We start from the raw sequence: 20620 nt of genomic DNA, 5'->3' as shown, positions 1-20620 counted from the left end.
TGGCTTCTGTCCTGTGCTTGTAGATTCGCCCGGACCAGGAAGCGGATCGCGTGGACTGAAAGTCACACTGCGGCGGTGAGTTTTGCTCTGTGTTGTATGGAGGCTGTGCCTCCAGGTCCCCGGCAATTCTGTACCTGGGATGTGGGGTCTCCACAGACCTGGAAATTCTCTCCCTTCTTCCTTCAACAAGAGCAAATGGAGACATTCCCCTAGGAGTCCGGAAGTCACTTCCTTTTGGGTTTAAAGTCGCCCTGAGGCTGCCCTGTCCTCGGTCTTTTTGCTATAGGGCAATGTATACAGTTTGTATCGCGTAGTTTCCCCGTTCACAACCGTTTGTTGACTCCTCCCACCCCGCGCTTTTTAAAGTCCTCACCCAAGAGGTGGATTCCTGCTCTGGCGCCTCCCAGCTTCACCCTCGTCGGCCCCTGGAGCCCAGCGCTGACACCACAGTCCCAGGGAGGCCGCGTTCTCTGCCTAGTGGTGGGATCCTGCGGACCCCACCCTTGTCCGAAGGCGTCATCGCCCTCCATCTCCCTCCTCATGCTGGGCCCTGCTGCTCCCCAAGTCTCCCTTCCGCAGTCACCGCTTTCCCTGAGCCCGCGTTGGGGAGGTGCCCGGGGCCTGTCCTGTGACATGGGGTGTTCTTGCCTGCCCAGCTCCAGCCCCTGGAAAATGCGCTTCTCCGGGATGCGGGCGTCTTACGCCAAACCATCCTGTGATCGTGTGGGCCAAAGGGATCAGGAGACAGAGAGAGGGACTGAGAGAGCAGTAGAAAACCTGAGACAGATAAAAGAAGACTGAGAAAGACCCATAACAGATGGCAAAGTAGGGGATGGTCAGGGATTTGCCAAGAGACAGCAAAAGTGAAAAAACAAAAGATAACAAAGCAGGAGGAGAAAAGCAACTGGAGAAATGTAGAGAAAAGCTGGATGTACAGAGAGATGAAGGACAGACAGCAAGGTAGGGAGAGGGGCAGCAAACAGAAAGGCTCTTCAGAATGAGGGAGAGGAGGAGGGATTTGGAGCCAGGGAAGACAGAGCAGAGTGGTGCTGGTGGCAAGGAGAACAGAGGGAGAACCATAGCAGGGAGGATATCTGGGAAATCTGGGGTGCCAGAGAGTGGGGCCAGAGGGGTATAACGGGGAAGAGAGAATTTAACAGGGAGAGCTCAGGAGGCACAGAGATGGGAGAAGAGGAGATTGAGAACAATCTAAAGATTGGGGAGAAGGAGTAACAAGAGGTTAAATAAGTTGTGGATGGAGTCCAGCTAATTTTTGTATTTTTAGTGGAGACAGGATTTCACCACGTTGGCCAGGCTGGTCTCAAACTCCTGACTTCAGGTGAGCCATCACACCTGGCCACTTATGTATTCTTGAATGAAAAAATTTACTTCTGTCTTAGTTCAACAGCTGACTCTCTTTCCCTGTTTTCTTTTCTTTCTTTCTTTTTTTTTTTTTTTTTGAGATGCAGTTTTGCTCTTGTTGCCCAGGCTGAAGTGCAGTGCCACGATCTTGGCTCACTGCAATCTCCGCCTCCCGGGTTCAAGTGATTCTTCTGCCTCAGCCTTGCTGAGTAGCTGGGATTACAGCCATTCGCCACCATGCCTGGATAATTTTTGTATTTTCAGTAGAAACGGGGTTCCTCCATGTAGGTCAGGCTGGTCTACAATTGCCCAACTCAGGTGATCCACCTACCTCGGCCTCCCTATTTTCAAGGTCAATAGCTGTGTGTTTACACTTTTGCATTTTGTAAATGTTACTGTAATTTTCTTGTAAGGAAAAATTAAATGTTAGGAATTAATGGCATCAGAACCTTGCAAAAGAAGTTTCTTTAGCCCAGGTATGTGTAAGATGCTTCTCTAATTTTCAAGGATGGGGTGATAAAGACCAACCCTTCCCATTAGCCCTTCCAGGCCCCCATGTAAGAATTCAGGCACACCTTCTCACTCATCTCAGACCTTCTCAGGGTAAGTCGGTGAAAATGTTTTCACTGTGAGGACATCACAGCTAAATCTAAAGCAAGTCATGTCAGTCCCTGGCAGGGAACCCTCCACTGGCTTCCTGTGTTCCCCAGGACAAAAGCCCAACTCCTCACTGTGGCTCCACAGCCCTGTGTCCAGGGCCCCTGCCACTGTCCAGCCTCCTCCTGGGAGCTTGCCCTCATCTCATGAATCCCTCTGCCCCAGTCACATTAGCTTTTCTCTTTTCCCAGATATCAAAACACTTCCTGTCTCAGGTCATTGTCCTGCTCTTATCCTATGTCCCTAAATGGTGACAGCCCTGTCCCTTTCTCCTCCTTCAGATCTAGGCTCAGAGATATCTCCCATGTCCTCCCACTGCCATCTGAAGTTCCCTCTGCCTGTCAGTCTCTATCACGTTACTCAGGTTTATTATCTCTGCATCAATCACATCAGAAATGAAGATTTTTTTTTTTTTCAGAGTCTCACTCTGTCCTCCAGGCTGTGAGTGCAGTCTCATGATCTTGGCTCACTGCAACCTCTGTCTCCTGGGTTCAAGTGATTCTTGTGCCTCAACCTCCCAAGTAACTGAGATTACAGCTGTATGCCACGACACATGGCTAATTTTTGTATTTGTATTTGTATTTTATTTTATTTTAGAGTCTTATTCTGTCACTCATGCTGGAGTGCAATGGTGTGATCTTGGCTCACTGCAACCTTCACATCCCAGGTTCAAGTGATCCTCCAACCTCAGCCTCCTGGGTAGCTGGGATTACAGATACCCACAAAGTCTGGCTACTTTTTGTATTTTTAGTAGAGATGAGGTTTCACCACGTTGGCCAGGATGGTCTCGAACGCTGACCTCAAGTAATCCACCCACCTTGGCCTTCCAGAGTGCTAGTATTACAGGCTTGAGCCATTGCGCCCGACCCAATTTTTATATTTTTGGTACAGACAGGGTTTCACCATGTTAGCCAGGCTGGTCTCAAACTCCTGAGCTCAAGTGATCCTTCCACCTCAGCTTCCTAAGTAGCTGGGATGACAGAAACACAGACATGCACCACCATACCTGGCTAAGTATTTGTATTTTTGATAGCGAAGGAGTTTCACCATGTTGCCCAGGCTGGCCTCAAACTTCTGAGCTCAAGCAATGTACCTACCTTGGTCTCCCAGAGTGCTGGGATGACAGGCATGAGCCACCGCACCCAGCCTCTGTGTGGGGTTTCCTCAGGGCTGGGTCTGTGCCCTGAAGGGGAGCTCATTCCAGCCCAGCTCCCCACTGCTGCAGCGTGTGTGGGGGCTTCTCCAGAAGGGGAGTGGGAGTTTTCCTATAGGAGTTTCTTGTCCCTGGTATGGTGGGCAGCAGAGGGGACCATATTTCCCAGGGCGAGGTCTCCTTTGTATGTGTCGTTGTTTTACAGGGAGGGGGTATGTTGACTCTGAGCAATAAACAACATATTTCTAACATTCAGGATTGACTTCTAAAGACTCTGGGTACATGAGGAAGAAACTCAGAAGAGGAAGAGGAAAGCAAAGGAGTCAGGGATGGCTCTTCCTCAGGTGAGATGATATTCTCTGTGGATTGTTCTGTCTCCTTCCTTTCAGAAATGCTGGGCCTTGGAGTTGGGAATCTTCTCTGAGTCTGAAGCATCCTGCCTGACAGGTTTGCTCACACTCACCCATGCCTTCCCTCAGTCCCTCTCATCTCACCTAGATTCCATCTCTCGTGACCCAATGACATGAACATGAGAAGAGGTTGCAGTAGGCATGGTCCTGGGAAGGGCTCACACCCAGACATGGATGGAGATGGGGTGAGGGTCCCGTGGTGTCAGTGGTGTTGGGCAGCAGGGATTGTTCAGGGGCCACATCTGGATGCTCTGTCAGCTCTCTGTGGACCAAGATTAGAGCAGCTGCCAATGGAAGTCACGTATTAATGTGCACAAAGAACATGGTAAATTCTAGAAAAGACCGATAAGAGGAAATGTTTTCTGCCTGATATTAAACTACATTTTTAGGTAATTGAGTGAGTCTGACCAACATGGAGAAACACTGTCTCTAGCAAAAATACAAAATTAGCTGGGCATGGTGGTGTGTGCCTGCAATCCCTGCTACTCAGGAGACTGAGGCAGAAGAATGACTTGAAATCGGGAGGCGGAGGTTGCAGTGACCTGAGATTGCACCATTGCACTCCAGCCCAGGTAACAAGAGCAAAACTCTGTCTTAAATAAATAAATAAATAAATATAATGGAAATGAATGATACATGAATGATTCCATCATTAGGTCAAGAATACGGAATCAACATAAATAATAGCAGGAGATTCATCCAACCATTCTTAGCACATTACGCTCATGGAGACAGTGGTGTTACTGTGGAGAGGCTCGTGAAACAGGCTTTTGGTAAAAATGATTACAATTTTTCTCAAATATGGGAGCAGTGCTTTTTTTTTATTCTAGAGGATAAAGCTATATTCTCATTCCACCTATTATTATTATTTCTGTTGTTTGTTTCTGAAACGGAGTCTTGCTCTGTCACCCAGGCTGGAGTGCAGTGGCATGATCTTGGCTTACTGCAAACTTTGCCTCCCGGGTTCAAGTGATTCTTCATCCTCCAGGCCAGGCAGTTGAAAGGGTGATTGCTTCCTCTAGGATGGGGCATTTCCTGTTTTCTTAGATCTGACAAGATTCCCCCCAGCCCCCAGTTGTCAATGTGTCCTTTTCCACCAAGGTGAGATTCCTCTTCAGTTAAACAAAACTTGCTACTTTTTATATATTTAAAACATATATATACGTATATGTATGTATATAATACATATATGTATTATATAATACATATATGTATATGTATGTAGATAATACATATATGTATATATAATACATATATATGTATGTATATAATACATATATGTATGTGTATGTATATAATATATATGTATGTGTATGTATATAATACATATACACACATCCCCACACATATACACACACATATATGTACACACACACATATACATACACATACATATGTACACACACGTATATATTTTGAAAATCTTTTATATTTTGAAAATCTGGGACAAATGACAACCCTTTGTATTAACATCTAGTTTTTTGTGAGTCTGTGTAGGTTTTATTATTTTGTGAACATTTAAGAAATGGATTTTGTACTTTGAGTAAGTTTGTTTTCATGTATTTTATTTTATTTTGAGACGGGGTCTCACTTTGTTGCCCAGGCTGGAGTGCCCTGGCATGATCGTAGCTCACTGCAACCTCCACCCTCAGGGTCAAGCCATCCTCCCACCTCAGCCTTCAAAGTAATTGGAACCACAGGTGCCTGCCACCATGCCCAGCTAATTTTTTATTTTTAATTTTGAGACCTAGTTTCTGTTGCCCAGGCTAGAGTGCAGTGACGCGATCTGGGATCACTGCAACCTCTGCCTCCTGGGATCAAGCCATTCTCCTGCCTCAGCCTCCCACATAGCTGGGACTACAGGCATGTGTCACTGCACCTGGCTGATCTTTTACTGTGGACCTTGTCATCTCTGAAGACATCACTCATGCTCTGTCTCTTCGAGATACTGAATGTCACTTGGTGTCTCCATAAAAGTTTCAAACATTTCTATAGCAGGAACCCTGCATTGATTTTTTATTTATTTCTTATATTTTTTACAAACATAAGAAATTCATACTGATAGGGTGTCTTGACCTCTTCAAAAAGTATAATAAAGACATCATGTGAGGCCGGGTGTGGTGGCTCATGCCTGTAATCCCAAAACTTTGGGAGGCTGAGGTGGGCAGATCACGAGGTCAGGAGATCGAGACCATCCTGGCCAACATGGTGAAACCCCATCTCTACTAAAAATACAAAAAAATTAGCCAGGCATGGTGGCAGATGCCTGTAGTACTATCTACTTGGGAGGCTGAGGGAGGAGAATGGCATGAACCTGTGAGGTAGAGCTTGTAGTGAGCCGAGATCATGCCACTGCACTCCAGCCTGGGCGACAGGGCGACACTCCATCTCAAACAGAAAAAGAAGAAAAAAAATACATCATGTGGTGAAAAATCCCTTACTCGGATTTGTCAGAACATTCACTACAATTAAATCCTTGCTTTCCCCTCTCTTCTTCTCATTTTCTGTAAAGATAAGAACTCCTCCCATAACCATTTGCTTAAAATGTGTTTTCATTTCAGGGTCTATTGACATTCAGGGACGTAGCCATAGAATTCTCTCAGGAGGAGTGGAAATGCCTGGACCCTGCTCAGAGGACTCTATACAGAGACGTGATGTTGGAGAATTATAGGAACCTGGTCTCCCTGGGTGAGGATAACTTCCTTCCTGGGGATGTTCCCTTGTGTATCTTTGCATTTTCTCTTGTTTCTCTTGGGAGTTGCATCCTTGCTTGACTAAAATGGAAGCTGTATTGATTTTGAAATGAAAAGCTTCATGATGTAGCATCTGGACTTTCACTGTCCCCTTTGTTTAGATGTTCTGCATTCTTCATGATACCTCAATGTGGGTTCCAGAACTAAAGTAGGCATAAAACTTTATGGCAGGCTGGGCATGGTGGCTCACGCCTGTCATCCCAGCACCTTAGGAGGTATGTGGATCACTTTAGATCAGGAGTTGGAGACCAGCCTGGCCAACATGGAGAAACTCAGTCTCTACTAAAAATACAAAAATTAGCCAGGGATGGTGGCACACACCTGTAATCCCAGCTCCTAGAAAGGCTGAGGAAAGAGAATCACTCAAACCCAGGAGGTGAAGGTTCTAGTGAGCCGAGAACACACCACTGCACTCCAGCCCAGATGGCAGAGCAAGACTCTGTCTCAAAAAACAAAAACAAAACCTTACTGCAGAGTTTAAAAATATCCAGTTCCCCGTTTGCTTCTCCTGTGCTTTCAACTCATTAGTTCTTGGAAGAGAGCTTGATGTCCACATATTACATATTACAGTGCTCCCTAAGCATTCAGAATGAGGCAGTCAGTGGAGGAATTAGTGAAATATTTTCCTAGATCTATCTGCAATGTCTTCTTTCCTACTGAAACATAGGGCTGGGACTCTAGAAAAGCTCCAGCACTTCATGGTCCTTTCTTTTTATAAGTAGGAGTCTCTGACCTCTTATCTCCATGTTGGAGCAAGGGAAAGAGCCCTGGACTGTGGAGAGTGAAGTGAAAATAGCAAAAAAATCCAGATGGGTGGGAATGTATTACAGGTGTAAACGCAGGTAAGAGCTCAGATGGGCAGAGTGGAAGCTCCACCTTCAAATAGTGTGTGGGGAAACTCTCTGCAAGTGGGAGAATTCTGTGGGTAAAGGAAAGTTTAAATCCTGAGATCTTTGAAAGGACATCTTTCTTTGCCCCTGCTTATCTCTCTGCTCTTTCTTTTCTTATGACAGAGTCTCACTCTGTTGCCAAGGCTACAGTGCAGTGGTGCAATTTTGGCTAATTGCAGCCTCCGCCTTTTGGGCTCAAAAGATTCTTGTGCCCCAGCTTTCTGGGTAGCTGGGACTGCAGGCTCTCACCACCATGCCCAGCTAACTTTGTGTTTTTAGTAGAGATGGGGTTTCACCATGTTGGCCAGGCTGGTCTCAAACTCCTTATCTCAAGTGATTCCCCTGCCTCAGCTTCCCAAAGGGCTGGGATTACAGGCGTGAGCCACCATGCCCAACCGTTATTATTTTAAATAGTTTTGTCTTTTAGTTCTTAGTAAACATATAAGTGGTTTAAGCATGATTCCAGTGTGAATATAACAACCACGTTAGTGTCCATTCCTTTCAGTACGCAGAAGTGAAGTGTGTTGTATAGATATTTGGGCAGAGGTTATTGTTGCAGGTATGTTAAACATCTTAAACTTATAGTATAATAATGAAACTTAAAATTTCTGTAACCTGGCCGGGTACAGTGGCTCACGCCTATAATCCCAGGACTTTGGGAGGCTGAGGCGGGGGCGGATCACCTGAGGTCAGTTCAGAACCAGCCTAGTTAAAATAGTGAAACTTCGTCTGTAGTATAATTACAAAACTTAGCCAGGCACTGTGGTGGGCAGCTGTAATCCCAGCTACTCAGGAGGCTGATCCAGGAGAGTCACTTGAACCCGGGAGGCGGAGGTTGCAGTGAGCCGGGATCGCACCATTGCACTCCAGGCTGAGTGACAGAGTGAGACTCCATCTCAAAAAAAAAAAAAAAAAAAAAAAAAAATTCCATAACCTGCAAAAACTACTTCTCCAGCAGAACTTTTTAAATTTATGCCAGAATTATTTCTGTGTATGTTGCATTTTCATTAACATATATTTACAGTGTTTTTTCATGACTTTTAATTTTAAATAATATGAAAAAAGTTTAGTTATGAAGAAAAGGTACACATATGCCAGTTTCTGTATCTGTCCTTTTATTAATTAATTTATGTGTTTATGAGACATAGTTTTGCTCTCATCACTTAGGCTGAAATGTAATGCTGCGATCTCGGCTCACTGCAACCTCCGTCTCCCGGGTTCAAGCAATTCTCCTGCCTCAGCCTCCGGAGTAGCTGGGATTACAGGCATGCATCGCCACACCCAGCTAATTTTGTATTTTTAGTAGAGACAGGGATTCTCCTTGTAGGCTAGGGTGGTCTCGAACTCCCGACCTCAGGTGATCCGCCTGGCTCATCCTCCCAAAGTGCTGGGATTATAGGCATGAATCACCATGCCTGGCCTGTCTGTTTTTTAATTTACCTTTACTGGAGAACTTTGTATATGCTTCTGGGTTGGAGTTACTCTTTAGCCTTCTTTCATTTATTTTTATTTTCTTTGAGACAGAGTCTCAGTCTGTCACCCAGGCTAAAGTGCAGTGGTGTGATCTCGGCTCACTGCAACTTCCACCTCCCAGGTTCAAGCGATTCTCCTGTCTCAGCCTCTCAAGTAGCTGGGACTACAGGTGACTGCCAACATGCTGGGCTAATTTTTTTTTTTTTTTTTTTTTTTTTTTTTTTAAGTAGAGACGGGGTTTCAGCTTGTTAGCCAGGACTGTCTCAATCTCCTGACCACGTGATCCTCCCACCTCAGCCTCCCAAAATGCTGGGATTAGTGGCATGAGACACCGTGCCCGGCCTGTCTCAATGTATTTAAAATATGTTATTGCTGGCCAGGCACGGTGGCTCATGCCTGTAAGCCCAGCACTTTGGGAGGCCGAGGGGGGCGGATCACGAGGTCAGGAGATAGAGACCATCCTGGCTAACATGGTGAAACCCCATCTCTACTAAAAATACAAAAAATTAGTTGGGTGTGGTGGCGGGCGCCTGTAGTCCCAGCTACTCGGGAGGCTGAGGCAGGAGAATGGCGTGAACCCGGGAGGCGGAGCTTGCAGTGAGCCGAGATCGCGCAACCGCACTCCAGCCTGGGCGACAGAGCAAGATTCCGTCTCAAAAAATAAAAAAATAAAGGCCGAGCGCAGTGGCTCACTCCTGTAAGCCCAGCACTTTGGGAGGCCGAGGCGGGTGGATCACGAGGTCAGGAGATCAAGACCATCCTGGCTAACACGGTGAAACCCCTTCTCTACTAAAAATACAAAAAATTAGGGTGTGGTGGCGGGTGCCTGTAGTCCTGGCTACCTGGGAGGCTGAGGCAGGAGAATGGCCTGAACCCAAGAGGCAGAGCTTGCAGTGAGCTGAGATTGCACCACTGTACTCCAGCCTGGGCGACAGAGTGAGACTCCATCTTAAAAAAATAAAAAAATAAAAAAATAAAATAAAATATGTTACTGCTATTAGATGACTTCATGTATTGCAAGTCTTACAGTACAGGCTCTTAACTTCCTTTGTTTAATAAGATTTGTCAGCCTTTGGTGATGTTGATGATAAGATGCTCTTTTTCCTGTTTCTGTCATTTCACTGTCCTGTTAGAAATAGCTTAGACTGATGCCGGGCACGGTGGCTCACGCCTGTAATCCCAGCACTTTGGGGGGCCAAGGTGGGAGGATCACGAGGTCAGGAGATCGAGACCATCCTGGCTGACATGGTGAAACCCCGTCTCTACTAAAAATAGAAAAAATTAGCTGGGTGTAGTGGCGGGCACCTGTGGTCCCAGCTACTCAGGAGGCTAAGGCAGGAGAATGGCGTGAACCCAGGAGATGGAGGTTGCAGTGAGCTGAGATCATGCCACTGCACTCCAGCCTGGGTGACAGAGCGAGACTCCGTCTCAAAAATAAAAAAAGAAAAGAAAAGGAAAAGAAATAGCTTAGACTGCTGGCTGTGGTGGCTCACTCCTCTAATCCCAGCACTTTCGGAGACCAAGGTGGGCAGATTGCTTGAGGTCAGGAGTTTGAGACCAGTCTGTACAACATGGTGAAACCTCAGATATACTAAATGCCAAAAATGGGCCAGGTGCAATTGCTCACACCTGTAATTCCAGCACTTTGGGAGGCTGAGACGGGCCAATCACTTGAGGTCAGGAGTTCGAGACAAGCCTGGCCAACATGGTGAAATCCCGTGTCTACTAAAAGTACAAAAATTAGCTGTTCATGGTGGTGTGCACCTGTAATCCCAGACTTGGGAGGTTGATGCAGGAGAATCACTTGAACCCAGGAGATGGAGGTTGTAGTGAGCTAAGATCACCCTACCGCACTCCAGCCCAGGTGACAGAGTGAGACTCTGGGCTGAGGAGGGAGAATCACTTGAGGTAGGAGAATCATGCCACTACACTTGAGCCTGGGTGATAGAGCATGACTCAGTCTCAAAGACAAAAGAGGAAATAGCTTAAACTGGGAGGCTTAAGAGACAGAAATTTATTTTTCATGAATTTGGGAAGCGGGAAATCCAAGAGCAAGGTGCCAGCCAAATAAGTTCCTGGTGAGAGGCTTCTTCATGGTTTAGCCCAGCCATCTTCCTACCATGTCCTAACATGGTGGAAAGAGGAACAGGCAATGAGCTCTTTAATGTCTCTTTATAAATGCACTTTTAGTATTCACAGGTAGTCAACACCCATGGCTAAATTCTCTCCAAGTCTGCATCTGCAGGAACAGCCTATTAGAGAATACCACATCTACCAAAGCTTATTTGAGAAGTAGTTATTTATCTTATTTTTTTGAGATGTAGTCTCATTCTCTCACCCAGGCTGGAGTGCAGTAGCATGATCTCGGCTCACTGCATCCTCCGCCTCCCAGGTTCAAATGATTCCTGCTTCAGCCTCCTAAGTAGCTGGGATTAAAGGCACCCGCCACCATGCATAGCTAATTTTTTTTGTATTTTTAGTAGAGATGGGGTTTCACCATGTTGTCCAGGCTGGTCTTGAACTTATGACCTCATGATCCACCTGCCTCAGCCTCCAAAAGTGCTGGGATTACAGGCATGCACCACCGCACCCAGGTGTTATTCAGTTCTTTTTTTTTTTTTTGAGACGAAGTCTCGCTCTAGTCCCCAAGGTTGGAGTGCGATGGTGCAGTCTATGCTCACTGCAACCTCCGCTTTCCAGGGTCGAGTGATTCTCCTGCCTCGGGTCCAAGTAGCGGGGATTACACGCCCGGCTAATTTTTGTATTTTTAGTTGAGATGGGGTTTCACCATGTTGGCCAGGCTGTTCTAGAACTCCTGACCTTGGGTGATCCACCCGCCTTGGCCTCCCAAAGTCCTGGGATTACAGGCATGAGCCACCATGCCTGGCCATAGTCAATTCTTATTCCTTATAATGCTGTGTATTTTCTTCACCTCATATATTAGAAGGTAGTGATCTTAACATGTATTTCAGTTCTTATGTTGTGTACTGGTGGTAAGAACAAGTTGTGGTTTTTTTCTTGAGGGAATTGTTTAGAATTCTGCAGGCTGTATAAATCTACTTATTTTCTTGCTTGTTTTATCATGGGTTACAGTATTTTATTATTTGATTAATGAATTAATAATATATTTTATTAATTGATTTTATGATTTTACATGTGAGTTTTTGGTACGTGGTATGCAATATAACTGAGAGATTCCACTCATTAATGTCAAAAGTGCCCCCGGGCACAGTGGCTCATGCCTGTAATCCCAGGATTTAGGAGGCTGAGACGTGTGGGTCACCTGAGGTCAGGAGTTCGAGACGAGCCTTGCCAACGTGGTGAAACCCCATCTCTACTAAAAATTTAAAAATTAGCTGGGCATGGTGGTGTGTGCCTGTAATCCCAGGTACTCAAGAGGCTGAGGCAAGAGACTCGCTTGAACCCAGGAGGTTGAGGTTACAGTGAGCCCAGATTGTGCCACTGCACTCCAGCCTGGGTGACAGAGCAAGACTCCATCTCAAAAAAAAAAAAAATACAAAAACTTTTTTTAAAAAGTTACAAAGCGCCTGTTCCACATGGATATAGGTAATTTTGTAACAGTTATTCGGAAAAATATAGTATTAACATTTTCTTTTTTTTTTTGAGATGGAGTCTCACTTTTTTGCTCAGGCTGGAGTGCAGTGGTGCGATCTCAGTTTACCACTATCTTCGCCTCCCGGGTTCAAGCAATTCTCCTGCCTCAGCCTCCCAAGTAGCTGGGATTACAGGCGCCCGCGACCACGCCCGGCTACTTTTTGTATTTTTAGTAGAGACGGGGTTTTGCCACGATGGCCAGGCTGGTCATACTCCTGATCTGAGGAGATCCACCTGCCTCGGCCTCCCAAAGTAGTGGGATTACTGGTGTGAGCCACTAAGCCCTGCCTTTTTTTTTTTTTTGACTCGAGTCTCACTTTGTCACCCAGGCTGGGGTGCAGTGGTGCGATGTTGGCTCACTGCAACCTTTGCCTCTTGGCTTAAAGTGATTCTTGTGCCTCAGCCTCCCGAGTACCTGGGATTACAGGCACGGGCCACAACACCTGGCTAATTTTTGTAATCTTTTATTATCTTCTCTGTGCTATGATTGTTTGACAGTACAGAATTTCCATTGATTTTGGTTATCCTTACAAGAGCTTGTTGTTGATTATTTACCAATATAGTACATTGTCCGGTCCTTTAGCATTTATTTCTATACAGTAAATATGCTGTAAATATGAAGAATATATATTTTATTCTTTTTGTTGTTACAGTGATAAATTTTTTGCAAACTGTGACATACTTTAAGGTCACAATGGAAAAACACTCCTTACTTTAGGCTTACACATGTTTGTGCCCTGTCAGTGTTTTGTCATGATATTAGAAATAGGCTTCCATAGAAATGATTTGAAGTACATGCAATCACCCTTCATTTATTAAAGGATCTTCCTCCTTTTGTGTTCCTGAACTTTGAAGCTCATGTTTGAGATGTTTAAAATAAGTATTGTTTTTGGTGTCATATTTACACATTTCAGTATTATATATTATCTGTACTGAATTGGAAAACTATTGGTGTTTATATTTTGTAGATATCTCTTCCAAATGCATGATGAAGGAGTTCTCGTCAATAGGGAAAGGCAATACAGAAGTGATCCACACAGGGACATTGCAAAGACTTGCACGTCATCACATTGGAGAATGTTGCTTCCAGGAAATTGAGAAAGACATTCATGACTTTGTGTTTCAGTGGCAAGAAGATGAAACAAATGGCCATGAAGCACCCATGACAGAAATCAAAGAGTTGACAGGTAGTACAGACCAATATGATCAAAGGCATGCTGGAAACAAGCCTATTAAAGATCAGCTTGTATCAAGCTGTCATTCACGTCTGCCTGAACTGCACATATTTCAGCCTGAAGGGAAAATTGGTAATCAACTTGAGAAATCTATCAACAATGCTTCCTCAGTTTCAACATCCCAAAGAATTTCTTGTAGGCCCAAAACCCATATTTCTAATAACTATGGGAATAATTTCTTCCATTCTTCATTACTCACACAGAAACAGGATGTACACAGGAAAGAAAAATCTTTCCAATTTAATGAGAGTGGCAAATCCTTTAATTGTAGCTCACTCTTTAAAAAACATCAGATAATTCATCTAGGAGAGAAACAATATAAATGTGATGTATGTGGCAAAGACTTTAATCAGAAGCGATACCTTGCACACCATCGTAGATGTCACACTGGTGAGAAACCTTACATGTGTAATAAATGTGGCAAGGTTTTTAATAAAAAAGCATACCTTGCACGTCATTATAGACGTCATACTGGAGAAAAACCTTACAAGTGTAATGAGTGTGGCAAGACGTTCAGTGACAAGTCATCCCTCTTAGTTCACAAGACAATTCATACTGGAGAGAAACCTTACAAGTGTAATGAATGTGGCAAGGCTTTTAATAAAAAATCAAACCTTGCACGTCATCATAGAGTTCATACTGGAGAGAAACCTTACCAATGTAAAGAATGTGACAAAGTTTTCAGTTGCAAATCATACCTTGAAAGACATAGGAGAATTCACACTGGTGAGAAACCATACAAATGTAAGGTTTGTGACAAGGCTTTCAGAAATGATTCACACCTGGCACAGCATACTGTAATTCACACTAGAGAGAAACCTTACAAGTGTAATGAGTGTGGCAAAACGTTCGGTGAAAATTCAGCCCTATTAGTTCACAAGACAATTCATACTGGAGAGAAACCTTACAAGTGTAAGGAATGTGGCAAGGTTTTCAATCAACAATCAAACCTTGCACGTCATCATAGACTTCATACTGGAGAGAAACCTTACAAATGTAAAGAATGTGACAAAGTTTTCAGTCGCAAATCACACCTTGAAAGACATAGGAGAATTCACACTGGTGAGAAACCATACAAATGTAAGGTTTGTGACAAGGCTTTCAGACGTGATTCACACCTGGCACGACATACTGTAATTCACACTGGAGAGAAACCTTACAAGTGTAATGAGTGTGGCAAGACCTTCGTTCAAAATTCATCTCTTGTAATGCATAAGGTCATTCATACTGGAGAGAAACGTTACAAGTGTAATGAATGTGGCAAAAGTTTTAATCACAAATCAAGCCTTGCATATCATCATAGACTTCATACTGGAGAGAAACCTTACAAGTGTAATGAATGTGGCAAGGTTTTTAGGACACAGTCACAACTTGCATGTCATCATAGACTTCATACTGGAGAGAAACCTTACAAATGTGAAGAATGTGACAAAGTTTTCAATTTCAAATCACTCCTTGAAATACATAGGAGAGTTCATACTGGAGAGAAACCATACAAATGTAGGGTTTGCGACAAGGCTTTTGGGCGTGATTCATACCTTGCACAACATCAGAGAGTTCACACTGGAGAGAAACCATACAAATGTAAGGTTTGTGACAAGGCTTTCAAGTGTTACTCACACCTGGCACAACATACTAGAATTCATACTGGAGAGAAACCTTTCAAGTGTAGTGAGTGTGGCAAAGCCTTTCGTGCACAGTCAACACTTATTCACCATCAGGCAATCCATGGTGTAGGGAAACTTGACTAATGTAATGATTGTCACCAAGTCTTCAGTAACGCTACAACCATTGCAAATCATTGAAGAATCCATAATGAATAGAGATCTTACAAGTGCAGTAAATGTGGCAAAATTTTCAGACATTGTTCATATGCTGTAGTTCATGGGTGAACTCATATTGGAGAGAAACCTTACAAATGTCATGATTGAGGCAAGGTCTTCAGTCAAGCTTCATACTATGCAAAACAGGAGAATTCATACAGGAGAGAAACCTCGCAAGTGTGATGATTGTGAGCAAAGCCTTTACTTCACGTTCACACCTCATTAGACATCAGAGAATCCATACTGGACAGAAATCTTACAAATGTCATCAGGGTGGCAAGGTCTTCAGTCTGAGATCACTCCTTGGAGAATATCAGAAAATTTATTTTTGAGATAATAGTTCCAAATGCAATGAGTATAGCAAACCATCAAGCATTAATTGACACTAGAGTCAGTTCAGCATTGACTTGAGTTTGAGTTGACTTAACGTTGAGTTCAAGCATTAATTGACATTAAAGTGTTTATGTTAAGAGGATTAGGCTGAGTGCGGTGGCTCACACCTGTAATGCTAGCACTGTGGGAGGCCAAGGTGGGTAGATCTCTTGAGGTCAGGAGTTTGAGACTAGTGTGGCCAACAGGCGTGAGCCACTTTTCCCAGCCTGTTTTTTGTTTCTTTAACAAAAACAGATACAGATTTTTTTTCTTTTAATCACCTGGGTGCAGGCAAGCTGAGTCCGAAAAGAGAGTCAGGGAAGGGAGATGGGGTGGGGCCATTTTATAAGATGTGGGTAGGTAGTGGAAAATTACAATCAAAGGGGGTTGTTCTCTGGCTGGCAGAGGTGGGGGTCACAAGGTGCTCAGTGGGGGAGTTTTTGAGCCAGGATGAGCCAGGAGAAGGAATTTCACAAGGTAATGTCATCAGTTAAGGCAGGGACCAGCCAAGTTCACTTCTTTTGTGGTGGAATGTCAACTGATAGGCATTTTATAGGCATTTTTATGGGTACCGTGTTGAATCTAAATCACATTGGGTTATATAATTATTTAACTATTAATTTTTCCAAACTATCAATATGAGTTGTATCTCTATGTATGTTTTTAATCATTTTGATCAACATTTGTAGATTTCAAGGTACAAACTTCTCAGCTTTGTACGTTTATTCCTAAGTATTTCTTACTTTAAGTTCTCTAGCAAATGGAAGTGTTTTTAAATTTTCTTTTAAAATTGTTTATTGTTAATGTATGGAAATTCAAGTAATTTTTGGTGCTGATATTGTATTGTGCAAATCCACTGAATTTAGTAGTTTTGAGGGAAGAGAGAGACCCTCTCATATTATTTTATATTGTTTTATACTCAGTACCTGTTATAGGAAAAAAACAAGGAAGTGAAATCAAAGACAGGCAGCCCGGCACCAGGCCTGAAACCAGGCCTGGGCTTGCCTGGCCTGAACCCAGTAGTTAAAATTTTATCAACTCATAACTTAGAAACTGATGTTATTCATAGATTCCAGACATTGTATAGAAGAACATTGTGAAACTCCCTGCTCTGTTCTTTTCCGCTCTGAACACCGGTGCATGCAGCCCCTGTCACATACCCCCTGCTTGCTCAAATCAATCATGACCATTTCATGTGAAATCCTTAGTGTTGTGAGCCCTTAAAAAGAACAGAAATTGTGCATTAGGGGAGCTCAGATTTTAAGGCAGTAGCTTGCCGATGCTCCCAGCTGAATAAAGCCCTTCCTTCTGCAACTCAGTGTCTGAGAGGTTTTGTCTGAGGCTCATCCTGCTACTTTTCTTGGTTCCCTGACCTGAAAATGAGGTAACTGATGGATGGCCGAGGCAGCCCCTTAGGTGGCTTAGGCCTGCCCTGTGGAGCATCCCTGCGGGGGGGACTCTGGCCAGCCTGAGTGACACGATCCAAAGAGCGCTCCTGGGTAGGAAATTGCCCCAATGGAATGCCTCGCCAGAGCGGTGCATAGCAGGCCCCCATGGAGGATTAACACAGTGGCTGAACACCAGGAAGGAACTGGCACTTGGAGTCCAGACATCTGAAACTTGGTAAGACTAATCTTTGGAACTTGCCCCACTCCATCTGAGTGGAAGCGTGGCCTGATCACCCACGGCATGCCTGCATTGGCGCTTTTGTTCTGGTTTTGACTTGATTTGAATTGTTAGATACTTTAGTTTTGGTTTTGACTTGGCTTGAATTTTTTAGTACTCAGATTTTGAATTTCGTGATTTTGGTTTGGTATAAACGGTAAAAGTGCGTGTGTGTGCCCTCTTTACCCATTCTTTGTCTTGTGGTGAGTATGTGTGGTGTGAGCATGGTATTTTGTCTCAGAAGAAAAAAAAAAAAACATAGTTCAGGCACAAAGTAAGCCCACCCCACTAAGAAATATGTTAAAGAATTTCAAGAAAGAATGTAAAGGAGATTATGGTGTAACTGTGACCCCAGGAAAACTTAGAACTTTGTGTGAAATAGACTGGCCAGCATTTGAGATAGGTTAGCCATCAGAAGGAAGCCTGGACGGGTCCCTAGTTTCAAAGATATGGCACAAGGTAACCTGTAAGCCAAGGCACCCAGACCAGTTTCCGTACACAGACAGTTACACCTGGTTTTAGACCCCCTCCCCCCGCCCCCCACAGTAGTTAAAAGAACAGCAGCATAAATGGCTGGCAGAGGCAAGAAAAGACCAGCAGAGAGAAAAAGAGGCCATCTATACCAATTCTAAGTTAATTTAGACTAAACAAGGTCTTATTAATAGCAAAGGATAATTGAAGTCCCAAACTTACAAGGTTTTCAACAAAAGTGAAGTTTGCTAAAAGTTAACAGCGTAGCATGTATTATAGTAACTTCTAGTCTGGTAGCCTTAGACAGTCTAGTCCAAAGACATAAAGAAAGTTTGTTTAAAAAAATTTTTTATGCAAAAAATGTATAATTTAAAAGTAATAAGGCCTCCTGTGTATTATTGAAGAAACAGTTTATGTACAAGGTGTATAAGAAAAGTAAAATATACCTATAGTAAAAAGATTATAAGGAGGCATAAGAATGGATTTTTACCTATATTAAAAAGTTAAAAAAATTATTGTTTGAAAGTTTAAGCAAGTTTTAAAACATTAATTGTAAAGAAAATTCTGTGTGTAAACATATTAGCTAAAGTTAAAAAGGTATCATCCAGTTTTTCTGTGAAATGGACATCAAAGTAAAAATGCAACAGGTTTTTTTCTTAAAGCATCAACCTGCTCTTTAACAAAAATTACAAAAAGTTAAAAAGAGTCTATAAAATCTAACCTTATGGTCAAACATGAAAAATTAGATAAATATGTCTACAAAGTTTTATTCAAATTAAATTTAACATTAGTAACACACTAATATAAAAGTAAAATTTAGCTTATCTGGTATAAAAATCATACAAGAAGCATTATTAAATATACAATGGTGTTCAGCTTTCTTTGGTCTAAAAACTAATAAAAATCGGTGCTAAAGGAAGCATTCATTTTACCAGAGGATCACAGAAGTTAAAGAGTTAAAACAAACTTTGGCAATTGAGACAGCACACCAAGATGCAAATGCCTGGTTGAAATAGATCAAATATTCCATCTGCACATTAAACAAAAGCAATTGTTATGCTTGTGCACATGGCAGGCCAGAGGCCCTGATTGTCCCCCTTCCACTAAGGTGGTCCTGTAGTTGACCAGGCGTGGGCTGCATGGTAGCTCTTTTCCAGGATTCTACAGCCTGGAGTAACATATAGCTCTCTCTGCTATATCCCGAAGTCCCTGCGGATCAGCCCCCGAGGGCCTTCCAGCTTCCATCTCCCAACACTAAGTTCACTTCTTGTATCTCATGGCAGAGAGGAGATTTAGCATTCCTTGGAGACCTGAAAGGATGCAGTGAGCTTAAGAATTTTCGGGCTGGGCACGGTGGCTCACGCCTGTAATCCCAGCACTTTGGGAGGCCGAGGCGGGCGGATCACGAGGTCAGCAGATCGAGACCATCCTGGCTAAAACGGTGAAACTCCGTCTCTACTAAAAATACAAAAAATTAGCCAGGCGTGGTGGCGGGTGCCTGTAATCCCAGCTACTCGGGAGGCTGAGACAGGAGAATGGCGTGAACCCGGGAGGCAGAGCTTGCAGTGAGCCGAGATTGCACCACTGCACTCCAGCCTGGGCGACAGAGCAAGACTCCGTCTCAAAAAAAAAAAAAAAAAAAGAATTTTCAAGAGCTTATCAATCAGTCAGCCCTTGTTCATCCCTGAGCAGATATGTGGTGGTATTGTAGTAGACCTTTAGTAGGCACTCTGCCGAATAACTAGAGTGGCACTTATGGTTTAGTCCATTTCACCCTGGTATTTCATCAACCAGAAAAAAAAAAAAAAGAAAAACTCATGTCAGCCCCAGCCCTGAGACTACCTGACCTGACAAAACTCTTTGCACTCTATGTGTCAGAAAGAAAAAAAAAAATGGCAGTTGAAGTTTTAACCCAGACTGTAAGGCCCTGGCCAAGGCCAGTAGCCTATCTCTCAAAACAACTAGACGAGGTTTCCCAAGGCTGGCCCCCATGTCCAAGGGCCCTGGCAGCAATGGCCCTGTTAGCACAAGAAGCAGATAAGCTAACTCTTAGGCAAAACATAAACATAAAGTCCCTTTAATAAATAACAAAAGACATCATTAGTTAATAAATGCTAGACTAACTAGATACCAAAGCTTGCTCTGTGAAAATCCCCACATAACCATTGAAGTTTGCAACACCCTAACCCCACCACCTTACTCCTAGTATCAAAGAGCCCAGTTAAACATAACTGTTCAGAGGTGCTGGACTCAGTTTATTCTAGTGGGCCCAACCTCTGAGATCACCCTTAAACATCAGTAGACTAGGAGCTGTATGTAGATAAGAGCAGCTTCGCCAACCCCTGCAAAGTGACTCTGAAGAAGACGACAAGCCCTGCTGCAGTCACACCCGGAAGCTGACTGGTCCACGCACGACTGAAGCAGGAAGAAACTCATCGCAGGACTCATTTTCCTTAAAATTTAGACTTGTACAGTAAGAACTTCAACTGACCTTCCTCAGACAAAGAACTGTTTCCAGTATATACATCAAGTCACTGAAGTAAGACAAAAGATTGCTACAGTCCTATTATTTTATAGTTATTATAAGCGTACCAGGATTCTAAAAGAAATTTGTTTGTATAATGCTATTCTATCCAAAGTATGTAGCCCAAGGAATAACCAACCTGATGTGTGTTATAACCCATTTTAAGCCTCCCATGATTACAGTTTTTAAAATAAAATTAAAGACTAGTCTTTTTCTA

At 43.5% G+C, this 20620-nt stretch overlaps 1 protein-coding gene across 1 annotated transcript; it reads left to right on the top strand.

Annotated features, from left to right (window-relative positions):
* The first annotated feature begins 26 nt into the window (after positions 1–26).
* On the top strand, positions 27–17726 carry ZNF888 (zinc finger protein 888). Its single transcript, XM_014342831.5, has 4 exons — positions 27–75; positions 3429–3516; positions 6144–6270; positions 13282–17726. Exons 2-4 carry the CDS (start codon positions 3502–3504, stop codon positions 15297–15299), a joined length of 2160 nt encoding a protein of 719 aa, XP_014198317.3. The 5' UTR covers positions 27–75; positions 3429–3501; the 3' UTR covers positions 15300–17726.
* The last annotated feature ends 2894 nt before the right edge of the window (positions 17727–20620 follow it).

Source organism: Pan paniscus, chromosome 20 (assembly GCF_029289425.2).
Source record: "Pan paniscus chromosome 20, NHGRI_mPanPan1-v2.0_pri, whole genome shotgun sequence".
NCBI lineage: Eukaryota > Metazoa > Chordata > Mammalia > Primates > Hominidae > Pan > Pan paniscus.
Note: the sequence above shows the minus strand (reverse complement) of the source record. Positions and strands in the feature narration are given on the sequence as shown.